The sequence below is a fragment of the Ovis aries genome, chromosome 4 (assembly GCF_016772045.2).
Source record: "Ovis aries strain OAR_USU_Benz2616 breed Rambouillet chromosome 4, ARS-UI_Ramb_v3.0, whole genome shotgun sequence".
NCBI classification, from domain to species: domain Eukaryota; kingdom Metazoa; phylum Chordata; class Mammalia; order Artiodactyla; family Bovidae; genus Ovis; species Ovis aries.
The window spans coordinates 12,586,437-12,606,599 of NC_056057.1; the positions used below are offsets into that span (position 1 = coordinate 12,586,437).

Genomic DNA, 20,163 nt, shown 5'->3' on the forward strand with positions numbered 1-20,163 from the left:
TAGGTTGAGATATCCAGTCAGAATGACCCTTCTCACAAGTCAGGCCTTTCAAAGTCATCTCCCACTGATATGAAAGGGTATGTGAGTCCAAATGGCATTGTGTAAAATCCTACCCAGTTAATAAAGTATTTTCTTTTTCCAACCAGCACCCATTTTCAAGATTGTCTCGATTTGTATTTCTGCCCTTTCCATGGTAATACCTACCCTGATTTTGACTTTCATGGAGAGGAGAAGAAGCACTGTCTAATACTGAAAATAGTCATCCTCTTCCTGTTGATGTGGAGTAGACAATATAACAGTATGATCAAAAATGCTACTTTTGGGAATCAGAATTTCTCAGTAGTAATTATTAGAACCTATGCTCCTCTCACTCAGTGAGAGGTTTTATGACCTAGGTCTTTTTCTTTTTAAGGTTACTACTGGATTGACCCTAACCAAGGATGTACTATGGATGCTATCAAAGTATACTGTGATTTCTCTACTGGCGAAACCTGCATCCGGGCTCAACCTGAAGACATCCCAGTCAAGAACTGGTACAGAAATTCCAAGGCCAAGAAGCATGTCTGGGTAGGAGAAACTATCAATGGTGGCACCCAGGTAAGGAATTTTATAAACATTCCTTTTCCTACTGAATACTGTCTAGCACTCTTTGCTTTTTAATTATCCTCATTTCGGCCTTTTACCAAAATGGGCTTTTTAAAAGAACCTGCTCTGTTCTTGGGTTCTGTTACTTCCTGGATTGCATGTTACAGCTAGATTGATTGGACTTGTCCATACAATCCAGAAGTTATTATTCAAATATGACTTAACTGATAGTCACTGGAGAAAGTGACAATGTCACATAGTGCGAAGGGGTACAAGCCATCATCTAGTCCAGTATCCAGGAACATATGTTTTCAAGATGTGAGCTTTTCTGAATTTCTAATTGAAAGTTTTCATCAACTTAATTGGTGGAAAATAAAAGGGTCTAAATCTCTACCTTCTTGCTCTCTTATTTTTAAAGGAAACATATATGTAGAGAGAGAGAAGCTTTATCTGAAATAGGTCCCTTTTTGAGATGGCTTGCCTCAGCATGGTAGTTCCTCTGTTCCTTCTAGGTAGCCACTATTTCAAAGACAAGTGAATTGAGTCTCCTTTAAAAGTACAGGTTCATACCTGAGTCCATTCTTCTTCTCTTTACCAGAATATTTTTTTTAATTTGACTTTTAGTATCTGAGTCCTCCTTCATTTAACTGGAATTCCCATCTTACTCTCTGTAGTTTGAATATAATGTTGAAGGAGTAACCACCAAGGAAATGGCTACCCAACTTGCCTTCATGCGTCTGCTGGCCAACCATGCCTCTCAGAACATCACCTATCATTGCAAGAACAGCATTGCATACATGGATGAGGAAACTGGCAACCTGAAAAAGGCTGTCATTCTGCAAGGATCCAATGATGTCGAACTTGTTGCCGAGGGCAACAGCAGATTCACTTACACTGTTCTTGTAGATGGCTGCTCTGTAAGTAATAGTGGAATATGGGAATAACATTAATTTGGGAAGTGGGATAGTGGAGCTTAGACCATTAAATGAACAGATGAAAGAGAGACCTAACTTATTTTTCTTTCATAAATACATTTGTTTAAATTCAGATGGTAAATCCAGAGCATTCTTATCAGATCTTGCCTTCTGAAATTCTCCGAAATACTGAAATATATACTATGTTCCACGTATTATTTTTCTTTTCACATGTTTTTAAAATGATGATGTAAAGCCATAACTTACAATTACTTGAGGTTAAAAAGCCCCAGGCTGTAATTTATAATATAGTACATAATGGGCTTCCCAGGTGGCACTACTGGTAAAGAACCCACTCGCCTATGCAGAAGACATAAGAGATGTGGGTTTGATCCCTGGGTCAGAAAGATCCCCCGGAGAACCCACTCCAGTATTCTTACCTAGAGGAGCCTGGAGGGCTACGGTCCATAGAGTTGCAAAGAGTCAGACATGACTGAAGCAACTTAGCAACACATGCATAATAAAATAATTATATATGAATAATATCTGATATATATTTCTCTATAAATATGTGTTCTATATAATTATATATTATACAATATAATTGTGTGTAATATATCTAATTATATAATATGATACAGGGTGATTAGATTCCATAACAGTGCTGCTTTATGCCTATTCCTGTCTTCTCTTTTTAAACAGAAAAAGACAAATGAATGGAAGAAGACAATCATTGAGTATAAAACAAACAAGCCATCTCGCCTGCCTATCCTTGATATTGCACCTTTGGACATCGGTGGCGCTGACCAAGAAATCAGATTGAACATTGGCCCGGTCTGTTTCAAATAAACAAACTCAACCTAAATTAAAGAAAAAGGAAATCTGAAACATTTCTCTTGGCCATTTCTTTTTCTTCTTTCCTAACTGAAAGCTGAATCCTTCCGTTTCTTCTGCACATCTACTTGCTTAAATTGTGGGCAAAAGAGGAGGAGGATTGATCAGAGCATTGTGCAATACAATTTAATTCATTCCCGCTCCCTTCCCCCCTTTCCAAAAGATTTGGAATTTTTTTTTTTTTCAACACTCTTACACCTGTTGTGGAAAATGTCAACCTTTGTAAGAAAACCAAAATAAAAATTGAAAAATAAAAACCATGAACATTTGCACCACTTGTGGCTTTTGAGTATCTTCCACGGAGGGAAGTTTAAAACCCAAACTTCCAAAGGTTTAAACTACCTCAAAACACTTTCCTGTGAGTGTGATCCACACTGTGAGGTGCTGACCAGACGTGAGCTGAGGTATTTGTGCTTTTTTGTTCAAAATACGAAGGTGCTAATTAACAGTATCTCAGATACTTGAAGAATGTTGATGGTGCTAGGAGAATTCGAGGAGAGACACTCCTCTGCTGTTGAGCTGTATTGTGTATTTTTTTTCATTTGACGTAACATCAGTACTTTACATCTTATTCCCACAAAGTAAGTGGATCATTTGCCCAACATTGTCCTCTTCTTTAAATTCAGCATTTGTTCTTTGCCAGTCTCATTTTCATCCTCTCCCATGGTTCCCAAGAAGTCTTGTTTCTCGGACAAGCAGAAAAATTAAATTGTACCTATTTTGTATATGTGAGATGTTTAAATAAATTGTGAAAAAAATGAAATAAAGCATGTTTGGTTTTCCAAAGAAAATATTGAGTAGAATTCCTTGCTTCAGTGCTCTTCTCAATACAAATATAGATTATAGCAGCTCCACCAGCCATAAGTGTTTCTCATTAGATAGAAACTCTGCAAAAAGGGCAGTTTGGTATGGTACAAAGAGAAGAGAACAAGGACCCTGGAGATCTGAGCTCCAATTCCGGCTCAGCTCCTTCCGGCTAACTGACCTTGGGCATTTCACCTTCCTGAGTTTCGCTATTTATCTACAGTATGGGGAAGATTCCTTCTCTGAACTAACGTTTGCCCTACTCAAAATACATCTAAGCAACATGGCAGAGGTTGACCCACATTTACTCTAAGTAGAGGTCCATAGAATCTTTTGGTTTATTATCCATTAAGCACTTTGAAACAGTGGCTGCAAGTTGGTCTATGCACAATTAATACTATTAACTAAAACAGTTTCAAATATTCAGTGAAAAATGCCGTACACTTAAGTCTGCTGCAACTGAGTACAGTGCCTGTTAAGAGGTAATGTGTGAGCTGTCAATCAGCACAGACACTTGTGGATAATAGTACCGTGAACACCCACCTGCCAAATCAAGTTCGTTCTCCTCCCCTGCACCTTTCAATGACATCTTTAATACACTTAAACATAGTGGCGTGTCAAGGAAAATGTTAAGATTCATTTAGAACTTACTTCCTGTTGCAGAACATAATTGTGATTGTAATATTTGCCTCCTGCTATAAAGTCATCTTGAGATTCAATTAGTTTTTTAAAAGCAAAAGACTGAACATGAGAAAAATCTAAAATTAACTCTGGAAAGTTAGCAAGATCTACTAACCAAACGATAATTTCAAATTATGGTCCCTCTACCACCAAAATCAGAACACTGCAATGCTTATTGAAATGCAGATTCCCAATCCTCAGCCACCAAATTAAGACTTAGTAAGGAATTAGCATTCCTTGAAGCACCTTGAAAGATTCTGACAGTGCACCAATTGGGATACCATTGGATAAGGTTACTTCAAACAATCCTTTGTAGTTTTAACATTTTATGTCTGGCAAGAAAGAAAGAATCAATACCCTTGACCAAGTAACAGAGAGAAAACTGAACCTTTGCGATCATAGTACTAGTACTCCCCACAAATTGCTAATTGAAATAACCAAGGTAAATTTACATAATAATCAGTTAGAAATCTCTAGATTAAAAATACGCTATGCTCAGGCTTGCAGTATAAGAAACAACCATAAAGACGGCATAAAGAAGGGAGAAAGAGAAGCAGGAATAGAACCAACATTTATTGCCTGCCAACTATGAGCCTGAACTATGCTCCATGATAATAACTTGTCAAACTATATCCAAATAGGGAGATTTCCTAATGACTTACTAGTCATTTACTCATCTACCTGTGACTAGTATAGTGAAATGGTTAAATAATGGTATACCTGATAGATCACAATAAGGAAAAAAATGATGGCATATCTAATAAATACCAATGAGGACAAAATGACATATCTAACAGATAATAAGAAAACAGTGAAATAAAATTTTATATCCCAGTAACATTTATGAGGATAATCAAAAGAAAAAAGATAACAGAATGTCAAAGTCTTTAAAATATATTCAGGTACACTGTCATTAAAAATATTTTAAATGCATATAAAAATACTAAGAGTAGGTATATTCATGTATTAACAATAGAAATGATTTTATGTATAAATTATCCAAATTTGCTGCAATGTAGTTATATTACTTTTGTCATTTACAACAAATTTAAAATATCATGAAAAGAAATACACAGTCACAAGTGAAAACGATCCTGGTTGAGGAGTGACCAACCCCAGAGGAAGGGTGATCATCCTCCCACTCACCCCCCTCCTTCTGAAAAAGAAGGAAAATCCTGACCTAACGTGTCATTATTCCTCACATCCCAGCTACTCTGGGGGACACTGGGGAGAGGAGCACAAACCCATAACACAGCAGCGTCCTCAGGGATCTCGCAGTTCAGTTGCAGAGAGAGAATAAAATAACGTGCGAACACAATTTTAAATGAAGTGTCCTCCAGTAGCAGAGAACTCCGTTAATTAATGCGATGAAGTGTCAAGAAACTGACCCTAGCCTCATGCAATAACAGTGATATTGGGACTGGCCGGCTAGCTCTCGCCAGAGATCTCATTTCGCCTTCTAGCCCTCTGCCTGGCTAAATGTTTCTTCTCTGGAGGCCACATAGTAGAACAGTCTGGTACTTACCAAGCCAGGAGGCCCACTGTTTCTGATCCCAGTGCTGGGCAATGTCCTGAAGGCTTGGCCCTGGAATGGTAGATCCCCTCTTTAAAGGCTAATCACCAGACTCCAGGGACCCTCCTCACAACATCTGCTGACCTTTGATCATACGAAGGTCAGCTGCCTCAAATTTGTGCCAGTATGAGAGGAAAGAAGATGACACAGGAGAGGGTGAAGGAGCTAGGTAGCTAAGATGAGGGGAAGAGATATTAATCAAGTCTGGTAAAAAAGGGTCATTTAAAATTCTAAAATCAATACAGCTAATGCACTGGCAAAAAGTGGAGACACCTGAGCAATGCTGAACACATCTATATCTTTAATGCCCAAAGACTTTTTTAACCTATTCCACTTAATATCACTGAAAAGGAAGTTCAGAAATTGAATTATATATAAGGAAAGTTGGAAATGTCATTTGGGGTCAGAACTATGACCCATCTAGATGAGTGCTTTGCCTTTGACAGTGGCACCTGGGGAAATTTGGGAGAAAGAGTGGCTGGCACTTCCCATGAAGCCAGCCTCAAAACTCCCATTTAATAACCCATTGTAAATCTTCTTTGTATATAGAAGTATCTAAACCCTTGCAGAGCCCTCTATCTGTTTTGAAATATGTTGGTATTACAGTACCAACAGGAGAGAGCTAATGCTGAATTGTGAGCTCAGCTTCCTGGCCCTCTGATCGAGTAACTAAAGTAGGCTTTCTGTCCATATGCCTGGATCAGCCAGGGAGCCAACAACTCAGCATCCTCAGGGAGCACCAGTGACTGCTGCAAGGGGGCCACAGGCAGCCCATAATGATTGGCTTATCCCCACAGTTCAGTCAAACGAGCACATAATTTGTGATCAGCAGCCAAGGTTATGAGCACCAGCTCCACTACTGACTAGCCAAGGGCCCTTGGGAGGGTCTCTAGAGTTTTCTGAGAATTTGGTTAACGAATCTCTGCTCTCAGAGATTTCCATGAGCATACCTACTCTGCCTGTCTCACAGGACCACTGGGAGAAACACACAGGACAAGTGTGAAAGTGTTTAATGAAGTGTAGACAAATGGTGCTTGTCATTGTCAGGTTCAAAACTTCCAGTCACTTGTAGTCACCTCTTGATTTAAGATCCTATCCGTGGCCCTCCAGTTTAGGGGGAGCAGCGATTAGAATTTAAATTTAATTAGCACCATTCTCTAAATTGGTAGTCGATCAATTTTGAGTTGTGCCTTCCTATCAGTAAAAATGTTAAGTTCTTACAATTAATTTTGTTAGTCTCTTTATATACTAACGTTATATGTATACTATAACATTATGTGTACTAATATATTACGTGCAATATAAAACCTAAATGGAAAAAATTTTTAGAGAAAAAATAAAAACAAAGAGAAAATTTTTAGAGAAAAAAAAAAAAACAAACAGAAAATTCCACACTTCTCTGGATCATTTGGCACACCCCTTGGTGTGCACCACCTATCCACTCCACATCTCTGAGACCACTGTTCTAAACAAAGATTTGTGGCAGGCTCCAGGGCAGGGCAGAACATCAATAAATTCCTAAAACAGAGGGCTAAATTTTGTGCACATATGCATATTTGTTGGAAAAGGGTCCACAACTTTCTTCAGCTACTCCAAGGGGTCTAAGACCGAAAATGATGTCATAAACCACCAACCAGAAGAAATACTACTCACTTCATTAAACTTGGACTTTTCTAAACTATGACTCTCATATCTCATCTTGGGTCTCATACTCATGCTGCTTCTCCTAAGACCCAAGAGAACAAACCAATGGCCCAAATTAAAAGGGAGGTTTGTCATTCACTTCCACTTTCCTCCTATAGACCCTCTGGCCCATGTTCAACAAGTCTCAGCATATGCTTTATGACCCAGCCTTATACTCCGCAACATCAGAATACACCAGTCCACAAAACCTCTTCAAATGAGAACAAAGTCAATCATGGAGAACAAAGTCAATCATGGAGAACAATTAATGAGCTATTCTCTTTATGTAAAATATGCAGATGCTGGTGATATCTATTTTTTTTAAAAAAGAAGTTTTAACCTAAAAGGGATTAAAACCTGGCCACTGTTAGAGGTTGTAAAGACAATAATAGGAACACGATTTTCAGGGACCCTCAAGTCACCTCATGGAACCAAATATCTCTTCTTCATCTGGCTGTCCGCAAGCAGAAATATTATTCTGAGTCCAAGGTATAAGACTAATCTTGGACAGAATTAGCAGTCCCATTGGATTCTAGAAAGATATCTTTAAAACTGCAATTCAGTACATATTTATAGATGTTCCCTACTACTGAACATAGACATGAAATGTATATTTCTACTAAATTTTTTTTCTGCTGCAGCATTGATGGTGGTGTCCAATGACTTAATTATGCATAAACAGCATGGAAGAAAACGGAAGTAATTTTTTTCATGGAATCTATTAATGCCAGGCAGGATAAGAACACTTACTCACACCACCGTGCTGAGTGGATTGCCTTTCTCTCCCTACGGGATACCACTTCAAGTTCGCTGCTCCCCCTGCTGACGGGATAATAGAACATCCCAGCCTTTTAACACTGCTGCGTGCACATCACCAGAGAGTGAACACTCAGATCTGGGAGAAAATAGAACTTCCCGCACTTATTTCCTGCCTGCCCAGACACATAGCCTTCTCTCCAGATGGTGGAGAGACAGTGTCCACAGGGGTCTACCTTTATGTCCTTAATGCTCTCTTTTCCTTCTTCCCCTCTATCTTAAAGAGATGGGAATACCAGACCACCTTACCTGCCTCCTGAGAAATCTGTCTGCAGGTCAAGAAGCAACAGTTGGAACTGGACATGGAACAATGAACTAGTTCAAAACTGGGAAAGGAGTACATCAAGGCTGTATATTGTTACCTTGTTTATTTACCTTCTATGCAGGGCACATCATGCGAAATGCCGGGCTGGGTGACACACAAAGTGGAATCAAGACTGCTGAGAGAAATACCAATAGCCTCAGGTATGTAGATGACGCCTCCTTAATGGCAGAAAATGAAGAGGAACTAAAGAGCCTCCTGAGGAAGGTAAAGGAGGAGAGTGAAAAAGCTGGCGTAAAATTCAATTTACCCCTCTAATCTATCCTTAATCTCTCTCCCATGGAGCTAATAAGTGGAAATCCCAAGGAGACAAACATAAAGCTCAAAAGGAGAATGGTCTTTTAGGTAAGCAGAGCTGTCTCATGCTACAAATTCTGCCCCCCAGTACAGCGAGTAATCCTTCAGGGTTTAAACAAGAGGGTTTAAAGATTATATGCAACAGAGAGAAGATGGTGTGAGAGAAAGAACAGGGGCTTCGTAAGCAGAGCTGCCTGGATTTAAATCCTGTCTCCACCATTTCATCATCCATAAAATAGTGATAATGATGATACCACCCATTGGACTGTTAGGGTTGGAAATACCAATGCAGAGAAACTTGTAAGACCTGTGTAGAGCAAATTCCCAGCAACCACTGTTATCATTCTCCTACAAGGCTGGATCTTCTCCGAAAGCCCTTGACTACATTGCTAAGAACAGCAATCACCTTTCCACAGGTGCCATCTTCTGTGACAGCAGCAACCTAAAACAACAGTACCACTGCCCTTTAATTTTTTTCTTCCACAAATGGATTCCGGCAAACTTCCAAACCCTCACAATTTTGGTGAATACCACTCCACAATCCAGCTTTAAGAAGTGCTTTTATTAAAAGCTTGGAAATCTTTTCAATTTTTTACAACAAACAACAATAACGATTCCACCTTGACAGTTTAAAAAAAAGAAAATTTCTGACAAATAGAACAAATTTGCACTTAACTCGTCTCTGCCCTATGCCATTAGGAGCTTCCAACTTTTGAGAGAAAGTTTCTGAGCATAGAAATGGTTCTTTTGCTTACTTGGAAGCCAGTTTTTCTATATAAATGGGCTATAATTCATACATTTTGAATAATCTAGACTTCTGATACTTAATTTTCACAATTTGATTTTTTTTTAAATTTTGTCTCTTGCAGTAGTAATCCTTTCTCAAGAGTTATCAGTACAAGAAATGATCATAATTATCAAATTCATGTCCTCTGGGAAATTTCTTGTTCTATATAAATTTATTCAAGGGTTTTAAACATCATTAAATCACCTATTATTGCCAGTGCTTTGAATGTCTATATGAGTAATATTATAAGTAGATCCACTTCAAAGAGACATAGAAGAAGCTTTGATTAGAGTTATTTCCAACATGGTTTTTCTATTACTGATTATCAGTCTCCCTTCCTTTGTTATACAGAAGTCTAAAATAATTTCAAGAACTTTATCAGTGTAACTAAAGTTTCCATCTACCACTTTGTTCATTACAATATGTTCCTAATCAAAAAAAAAATTGTTAAAAACCTTCTTCAGATAACATCTAGAAAATTCCCCATTTAACCATTTTTCTAGGTTATTCACAACAAATATTTATCTTGGGCCTGTTATTAAAATACAGTGAACTTACGGTCAATTTGAAGCACCATATGTTTTCTTAGATTTTTCTTCAGCTAAAATAATATAATAAACACTCACCTTGCTGTCATAAATTATAAAAAGAGCTGTGATGTTCTTCTCTCAAGCTTGTGAAAACTATCTATCAAATCAGAGGACAAAGCCCACTAAATCCTTTGAACCTCTGAAGCGAGAAAGACAAATCAATGCCAAACATGATGTGCCTTCTCACCAATACGCAAATTAAACTGTGTATTTTGTAAGATTTATAGGGTAACTGAGCTCTTTTTATTATCATTTTTGCTAGGTATCTGTCAAGCGAGTCTAATTCAGTAAACAAATTAATATGTTGGGGAAAATCTCTAGTCTCCATTCTCAGTTGGGGAAAAAAACCAGTTTAGTCACCCTATACCACTCATATTATGATTTAATTGGTCTGAAATATTGTTTTAAAACTCCCTCAGTCATTGTAATATGCAATGAGTCTCCAGAAAATTTGTACTAGACTAAACTCACAGTAAAATCACTGGTAAAGTTGGAAGTATGTGAGTATGTGCTTTTTTCTAGAAAGAAAGTGTGTGATGCTCCTCCAAGTTTTTCCAGACCCCACATGATAACTCTTTAATCAGAACTGCTGGTGGTGGGGCCAAGGTATCTATATTTTCAATGAGTAGTGAGGTGATTCTCATGTCCTCTCAAAGTTCGGGAACCACTGGTTTATTGCTCCCATCATATTATTGACATATTCTTAGATGATTCTGTTCCCCTCTCCCCAGAATGTTTAGGACTACAGCTTTAAAATCATGGACTCTTTAAGCTGCTTTAAATGAGAACATGTAATGGCTCATTGAACACATGAGCAATTAATTTGGGAACAGTTGCAATATTACAAATGTGATTACTTATTGCAAACCCAATTAATCTGGCCAGGAGGAATGTTAATTACAAAGGAGTTTGGAAATTAGCATGAGTGCATGACTAAATGCCTATATCTCGACCTTATTGTATTGTCTGTCTGGTAATTTATTTTAAAAATACTTCTGTAGGAGGGCTCTTGTATATATATATGCATATATGTAATAAGGTAACATTACCCCACATTCCAGGGCTGAATAAGTAATCTTGGAATTACCCTAATTATGAAAATTCACAGTTATAGAGGTGGCTACTCTGGTATTTCAAACAGCATTATTGAAATCTATACCAGAATATATATATTAATTAGCATGAAAGATGTTAAAAATAAATTTTCATAGTTGACATAATGATCTTGATATTTTGACTAATAAATATTTAATAGTAACAAAATTTGGGCTAAACCTTGCTCTGCTTGTTGCATACCACTTGACAACAAGATTGATAAGAAAATCAATATAGTCCAACCTATTCTCAACCACCAAAAAATACCTATACTTAACCCAAACTCTTGAATCAGTAAATTGGCTTAGATCAGTCCCCAAAATTGAGAAACGGCAGGAGATGGCTAAGAAAATGACACGTAAAGCCAAAATATATTTAATTGATTAAGAACTAGAATAATGTATAAAACAATAACTGTATTTTTCTATGAGCAGTGGAATATCAATCAAAACCCATGGTGGATTCATGTCAATGTATGGCAAAACCAATACAGTATTGTAAAGTCAAATTAAAAAAAAAAAATTCAGATATAGAAGAAAGCAATCGGGAGGTTTCCAAAGCTGCCAAGAAATTCTCTCCTAATTTGGGAACGACAAAGTTTTACTAGGTTAGTGCGCTTTTTCGGTCCCTCCCCCTGGGGCATAATTGAAAAGACAGAGGCAGAGTCTTAGCCAGGCTGGCCCATTCCACTCCTCTCCTCTGAGAATTTAAAACTTGGAGTGGAGAACGGCAGGGACTGAGAGCCACTGATGTTGAGGCATGCTAATGACTATACTCCAGAGACAACGATGGACTTCTGTTGATGAGGTGCCAGAACAGCACTAGTCAGGGGTTGTTCTTCGAATTATGAAATAATCCAGTGTCCTTCAACTAACTTTCTTTTTTGTTTAAGTTACAGAAAATTGGTTTCTGTCAAATAAAACAAACAAGCAAAAAAAAAAATACAGTTTTGGTAAATACACCTACTTAAAAGAATATGCTAAAAATGGGGAAATACAGGACAATTTCAGAATAAGTAGATACTTAAGAGTTAACAGAAATAAGCACCAAACATTTGAACTGTTTTATAAAGTATCCAGAGAAACAATATTGTTGGAACACAATTCTCTATGGATTTATAAAATTTCTGTAAAATGTCTTGCAAGCAAAAGTATGATAGTCACTCAGTAGTATCCAACATTTTGCAACCTGATGGACTGTAACCTGCCAGGCTACTCTGTCCATGGCAAGAATACTGGAGTGGGTTGCCATACACTGACTGTCTATGTTTTGGACTGTCTTTTCAAGAATGTTTGTTTAGTATCCTTGGGAGACAGAGGTAGTGTCTTCTTCCACAGTGGAGGGCAAGCTACTGTCCAGTATAATAAAGATGTTTCCCTACAGGGTAAATGTCAGGCAGGTCTGATCACAGTTCACTGTAAAAGATAGGGGTTCCCTATACTTGGTGTTCCTCATTTATGACACATTCATGGAGTTGCCCTCCATGCCCCCATGAGACCTGGGGGCAAGAGGACCAGAAGGAAACATAAAGCTCATGTGACTTGCCTTGCTGTGAGTAACAAAGTCCTTTTCTGACTCAGAAGTCACACGTCTTCTGCCAGCATCTATTAAACTCTGGCAGGCTAACATCATCGCTTTAAAGGAGAAGAAAATTCCAGACCCTTCACAATTCTTGACAAACATTTCAAAGATGAATTCATATCATAATGAAGCTGCATCAGTCCTGTATTCCTGGATTTCAAGTTGCCTAGCAACTAGTTGGTCACCATTGATCTGACAATCGGAGTAATGAAAGACCACGCTACGTAGAAAAGCGCAATTGAACCATATGCTTCTAGATGAGAGACTGTCTGATTCGTCTCTGTATCTCCTTTACCACCTAGCCCAACACCTAATACAGACAGCATGCTCAATGATTTTATGTTGAACAAATTGTTAAATGAAAGAATTGTTGACTATTAAAATAACTCTGCTGGGATATATAGAGAGTTGTAGTAAATAAGATCGCTTTAAATCTGTTACTTGTCCTCAGAATCATTCTGTTTCTTCAGGGTCACTTAAATGTAAATAATAGAGGTCCATTCAAGGAAGCTTAAGAGACAGGGAGGTGTAGAGGCGAATAAGAGCAGCAAAGGTGAACAGCTTTGCTGAAGCTGGAGCTGGAATGTGGCTATTCAAGGTGGCTTTAGCAATCTCAGGAGCAGGAATTTGTGGCTCTTTTCTCTACAGCTCCACCACTAATCTGGGTCATTCATATTCTGCATGTTTGTCCTTTCAGATCAGCTATTAATTGGCAATCTTTTTTTTTTTTAACTTGCTATTCTAGTTCCTTAGGGAGACATTGCAGTGTAGTTCATAAATCCCTTGGCAGCCTATTAACTCATGACCTTTGAGTCGACATCCCATCAGCTCTGATCATTAAAGTCATGTGGTATAACACGTGGCCACCTAGGCATCAGAAGCCACGGATGGGGCAATTTTTAAAGGGGGTGAGAGCATAAAGGCCATGAAAGGCCATTCTGTTTGAATGTATGTTGTCTCTCTATCCTCACACTCTTCCTATCACATCTTTCTCTTGATAAATACATGTCTTATTTCACCAAGTTTGAGCATTATTTTTAAATACCAAGTGCTCTTACACATTAGCTTTTATTTTAAAAATGCTTGCACCAAAAACCTTGTGAGAGAGGGGACAAAGAACACAAATTAAAAAATATAAAATGAAAGGTCATTAAGCAGTGAAAAAACTGTTCAATTCTTCTAACAATTAAAGAAATATGAAGTAAAACTTCACCTGGTCTATGGCTAGGCTTCTTTTGAAAATAATGTTTTAGACAAAAGATCAGCCCCATGTATAGCTGGCATGATGTGTGTGTGTGTGTGTGTGTGTGTGTGTGTGTGTGTATAGTGACATTATATGACTATGACATATAGTCTCATACATAAATGGGTACAAAATTTCTGGAAAGAAGTTGATCAGTATGTATCAAAAGAATTGTAAATGTTTATACTTTTGACAAGTTACTATTCCTCATCTAGGAATGTATCCTAGGAGATGAATCCTTGATTTCCCTAAAGATTTTTGGGCAAGAGTGGCTACATGAAGAGTTTCCCAAAACGCTGTGAAACCCTGGTTTTCTTTCTACTGCCCAAGTCACAGCAACACACAGCTATCCTCCAATGAAACTGTTTAGCGCAACCTAAGCTTTGAAGGACAGCCATGCCAGTCTGAAGGACAAGCACGTGAATCACAGAAGTCTGAGAAAATGCCAGGGTGTTTGCAGAACGAAGCCAACAGAAAGAACCAGAACACCGTAGCTCTCAAAAAACGTCATAGCAAAGACACTCTGTGAACTGGCTCATGTGACTAACTGCTACTCCAACTCTCTGAACAGGAGCTGTTGTGGCAAGAACTACCCCCCAAATATCAAAAGACTGTATTTAAAATACATGTCATATTGCCTCCTCTTCCATTAAAGGCAATCTCCCATTGGTTATTGTGAAGTCACGTTTCCGTAGCTTCTATACTTTAAGAGTATGAAAGTGTTAAAATTGCCTGAAGGAAAGATACCACAACAGCATTGAAGTACATGTGCAAAAATGATGGTTGATTATCACGTCATATCTTGGGTGCAACAGCTGTCCTAGCCTTACTTAATGCCAAACATTGGAAAGCGATCAAATATCTAAAAAATAGTGGATTGGTTAAAGCAGTTATGTTCTCAAAGAGTACTTAATGATATGAGAAAAAATTCATAACTAGATACAACAAGTAGATTACAGTGAAGTTGCATCTCATGCAATAGATTTTAAAATCAGCACATGATTTAAAAAATCTCATATGGCTAAGACTGCCCATGAAAATCTCCAGTTTGGACACCAAATACTATAACTTCAAGACAGTTTTTCTTTTTAGTATTAGAATAGATAACTGTTTCTGTGACTGAGCATCAAAGGTTTTGGCTTAAGTTTTGACCAGGTTGTAGGAAAAATATGTATTTTTACCATTAGAATCATAGTCAGTGTAGCAAGATGCACATACTATAAAAGCCAGAGAAACTGAGACGCATTGGAGAAACAGCAGATACCTATCCCCTTTCTCATGCTTATTTCATGTACTCACAAATGATAACAGGAAAATTTTTAAATCTATTTAAGTTGTTCTCTCTCTCACACGTGCAGAATAAAATTCACACAAGTTAAAAGTAATGTCTGTCTACATTATAAAAGTTCAAGTTTGTTTAAAATTTTTCATTTTATAAACATATGCATAAAAAATCCAGAAAGGAGCCATGTAAAAATTTTAATAACCATCACCTTTAATGAGAAATGGGTATTGTCAGGTTTCTTTCCTGTATCCTTCTTAAATTTTCAAAAAAAATGTAAATGAACATTTAATATTTCTATTACCAGAAGAAAACTGATTATTTTAAGTGATATTTGAAAAATATAGATGGTATCTTTAAAACCAAGCATTATTACAAATACTTAACAATATGTAGTTTTTGGTGTGTAATTTCTATGTCTAGTGAACAAGCATTTGGTTAAACAAGCTACTGCTAAACATGACTGAAACACACGGACACCTTTGTAATGCAGGAATTGCAATCAACAGAATTCTATTAGGTTACCTCAGTGAAGCAGTGCTATTAGGGTCTATTGAACACGAAAACAGCCTCCTTACATTGAACTGGACATTTAAACATACATGTCAAAAGAAAAGAAAGGTTTTATCTAGACATGGATTATATAAACACACATAGCCTATGGTAAATTACCTCAGAAGTGTCCATAAATTCATACCCTTTATGCATTGCCTTAAAATATCATTAAAATACCTATTACACAATACTTTCTCTCCTTCATTCACAAAAGATGCACAGATGCATTCATGTAATAGAGGAAATTTCTCACTAAAACACATATATCACTCTAGTAAGGCTATTTCAGTGATTGAAAGAAATACATGTCTCATGAGAAGGGTTCAAAAGACAAGTCAATTAAAATAGTTCTTTGATTACATAAAATTACTGGTGGTTGATCCATTGTGTCAGATATGAAGTGAATCAAACAGTTTTAAATTCTTAACATTAAATTGAATTAATAAATTGAGAAAAGACATGGTTCAAGTAGGATTGAAAGGTTTTCTGCTACAACCAGACTGTTTAGATATATTAGCAACACAGATACTAAGACCAAATATCTCATCAGAAAGCAGTATAGGCTGCAGAAAATTAAGAGAGTGCTAGACCCAATATTGGTGTAGAATTACATGGAAGGGATTAGGAAGTGAGGGGAAGGTAATTAAGTAGAAAGAACAGCCGGAAAGAACTGAAAACCAAAAGATCAGATGGTCTGAGTTTGAGCCCTTCACCATCTGTTGGCAATCATCAAAATTTATTTAATCTTATTGTGTATTTACTTTGTAAAAGGGGGGAAAAATAAAACCTCATTCTACTAAATGAATAGGTGGGCTACAAGGCGAATGCCTATTATAGCAGAGCTCATTATGACAGCAAGCAAAATCATTCCCATTGCAACATAACAAATACAATTAATGCAATTTAATTGTTCCGTCTTTGTCCACATCCCTAACATCAGCATCATAAAAAGGTTCTTATGTTTTCCAGGCTCTTTGTGATTTAGTCGGAGGGCTTTGTCGGTAATTTTACTGTCATTGTTTATTGTATGTCTGTCCATACAATTTGCTCTTGTAAAATTTCTGAATGATTGCGTGTATCCATTAGGAAAGTAGCTCAACCGGCCACTTATGTGTCCCATTCTAATCAGCACCAGCACCTGTCATTTCAGTACCATTTAAGGATGTTACCATCTACCCAATTATATAAGGAAGAAAACTCATTCTTTCTTCTGCTTTACCTCTGGCCTCCATACGCACCCAACTACTAAATCCTTCTAAATGTTCTTCCTACATGCTTTATCTTTTAAATATTTTGGTGCTTCCTCTTATCCGTGGTGCAGCCTTTCATCGCCTTTCACCTTATAGACTATCTGCCTCTTTTCCTGACTCCCTCAAATCCATTCTCCATCATACAGAGAAAACACAAATCTGACCTTTCAGTTCCCCTTTGAAAGATTCCTGTTTTCACGGTTATTTACAGGATAAAGTCAAAAGGCATCTGTGTGGTATATGAAACCCTTAACTTTAGATCCCCTAACAATTTCACCTCTCGAGCTCTTCACTCCCATCTCACAGTTTATACCCTTCAGCAAAACCAGAGTGAGTAATTTATAAAGCAACTAGTAATAAATAATTAAGCAATTTTTATTATAATCAACTCGAGATGCCTCGGGGATGAGTATTTTCATTCATTCTTTAGGTCTATGCCATGCGTTACTATTTTAATATTAGCTGGTAGGGCTTCAGAGTGAGACAGCCTTGCAAAGTAAGGTAGAACAGACTACACATCCAGCTGTCCCACAGGAGAGTCTGAGCAAAAGATCTCCAAACAGCTCAGCAAGCCTGGCAGATACACTGTTGTACCTCTGGACACATATTAGTGTTACCTTCCAGTCAGGCCTTGTGCAGTTACAAAGGAGAACTGTATATTTTCCTTTATTGAAAAATGATTGAGACCGCATTTTCCTTTGTATCAGCTTTCACGTACTCAGCAACACACTTTTAGGATGCCAGATATTTGGAAGCTTTATCAGAAAAGAATGCCTGCATCGAATCGAGTTTTATTTAATTTATTTCTGAAGTTGCTTGATGAAAATTCATTGATGTCAGATTTCTAGGGTTATATTTGCATTACAGATAGACTATTTAACAGTCCACAAAATCAGTAATATTACTGCTGAAGCCAAGTTTGTATTAATGAGATATTCTAATATCTGGGTAAGAAGTTTCCTTCTGAAAAGTCATCATATTTGATTGCTTAAGTTTGTTAATCATAAGAAACTACTTTCTTTTGATGAAATAATGGTTGAATATTTCCACAAAGCAGTCAGCTCCTTGTACATGATGCTAATTTCCTTTTAAGGACTAACCTATCTTCATAAATGGAAATATTCTACTCTACTCCCCCCGCCCACCATCCCACTATAGAAAATAATGTACAGATCCAAATGTGTGTAGACTGATTTAAAATGCTGATTCATTGCAGTGACAAATGCCAATGAGGGAATATTTTAAATATCTTGGGTATTCTATACATCAATAAATGGATGAAATAAATATTGAGCTAGTAAAAGGTAAACACTGAATGTTTTAAATATTAAATTTTCTTTTTAGAAAGAAAGGACATGAGTTGTATGTATTCTTTTTTTAACAGTTTTATTGAGGTATAATGGTGTTTTAGTCGCTAAGTCATGTCTGACTCTTGCAACCCCACGGACTGTAGTCCACCGTGTTCCATTGTCTCTCAGATTTCCCAGGCAAGATTACTGGAGTGGGTTGCCATTTCCTTCTCCAGGAGATCTTCCCGATCCAGGGACTGGACCCACATCTCTTGCATCTCCTGCATTGCTAGGTAGATTCTTTACCATTTGCTCCACCTGGGAAATTAAAAGATTTTATATATATATATATATATATATATATATATATATATGAAATGCACATCTCTGTTTATCAGAAGTAAAATATTTACAAAATGAATCATAAAGAAAATAATCACCTCTAACTAGGAAATATAATTATAGAAATAACCATATAAATAACCACTATTAAACTCTCAAATAATTTAAATCTATAGTTATGAATATACATAGGTACATATAACATATATTTTTATTAAACTAATAAACTACTTGTATTATTTCATACCCTAAATTTTTAATAAGCCTTTTATGTATTTGCAATTTTACTGTTTTCAAAAAAATTTTTTAATACAGAAATAAATGAAGAAGGAAATTATCACCAATAATTTTGGTAGTATGATAATCACTATTAAAACTCTGAAATAATATCCTTATGGAGAGATAGATATAAATAAAACTGTTATTACTTAAACCCTATTTGTAATCTAAATTCTAGCTGAGTGTTTTTACATATTATTAAATGTATTTTAAGGAATAATTTTAAACAGCAGTAGAGTTTTATAATATGGAGTACTTTTGTCTGTATCATCTTTCATCTACCAAGCAACACACTTTCAACATGTCATATATTTGAAAGCTTTATCAGAAAAGGAAAACATTTATCAGAAAACACTAAGTATAATAACATTTTTTAAATCTTGGCCAATTTTATAGTTAAATTTTTCAGTTTTCAAAACATATGTAATCCTTTGATTAGTAATGAGGTTAATATTCTTTTCAAATGCTCACAGGCCTGTTTTTAAAAGTCTTATTTTACTTGTCAGTTCTGTAAGCTCTAAATATTTTTCCTAAATATTTTATCGTTTGTTTTTCTGGTGATACTTATACACCGACATTTTCAACATTCTCCTTTATAATTTTTCCTTTGTTTTTTGCTTAGCCTAAATATTAATTTATATTTTTTAATTTATTTCATTGCATATTTTTAATTTTTCACATCTGGAATATATTTGGTAAATGATGTGAGGTACCCTTGCACATGAATTTGAAATGGCATCTTTATCACATAATAAATTCTTATGTATGCATTTGAATTTAAAATTTGTGCTAGTGGAGTGATGAAAGCTGCAGTTCAATCTCCAGGCTTTTGTTCCTTTTGTATCTTTTTAGTTAAATGTGGCATTGATTTAGGGTGGCGCTTTTTTTTTAAACACTCTATCAAGTGCCCTTGTGAGACTTACATTTAGATTTATGTATACTCGAATATAGCTATTTTTCTTCTTCAGATTTATATTTTTCTTTTAAAGCAATACAAGCTTTGCATAGGGGGAGAAAATATAACTCCATACAAATGTAAAGAAGCAACAAAATTTATTTTATTCCCTCAATCTTAGTAGTCAACAGCAACCACTGATAATGCTTAGGCATATTCTGAGTTTTGGGGTTTTTTTTCTCTTCTCCCTTTTGTAGGGGCCACAAGAGATGTAAATAAAGATTTTTAAATGGTTACAAATGATAGAGTTTTTAATTTTTTCCAGGAGAGCTTTAAAGTGTTCCAGAATAATAAAAATCTTTATTCTTCTAGCAAAGTTTAAAATATGTATTTTTAAACCTAAACT

At 36.4% G+C, this 20,163-nt stretch overlaps 1 protein-coding gene and 1 long non-coding RNA gene across 2 annotated transcripts in view; one reads left to right on the forward strand and one right to left on the reverse strand.

Moving 5' to 3' along the window:
- COL1A2 (collagen type I alpha 2 chain) overlaps positions 1 to 3,184 on the forward strand; it is a 36,914-nt gene extending 33,730 nt beyond the window's left edge. The window contains exons 50-52 of the mRNA XM_004007726.6: positions 413 to 597; positions 1,260 to 1,502; positions 2,202 to 3,184. Coding sequence (XP_004007775.1) covers positions 413 to 597; positions 1,260 to 1,502; positions 2,202 to 2,348 — 575 coding nt within the window. The 3' untranslated portion in view covers positions 2,349 to 3,184. The remainder of the gene's footprint in view (positions 1 to 412; positions 598 to 1,259; positions 1,503 to 2,201) is intronic.
- A 6,227-nt stretch (positions 3,185 to 9,411) lies between these two features.
- LOC132659661 (uncharacterized) overlaps positions 9,412 to 20,163 on the reverse strand; it is a 66,590-nt gene continuing 55,838 nt past the window's right edge. The window contains exon 3 of the long non-coding RNA XR_009600324.1: positions 9,412 to 18,559. This is a non-coding gene — a long non-coding RNA (uncharacterized LOC132659661). The remainder of the gene's footprint in view (positions 18,560 to 20,163) is intronic.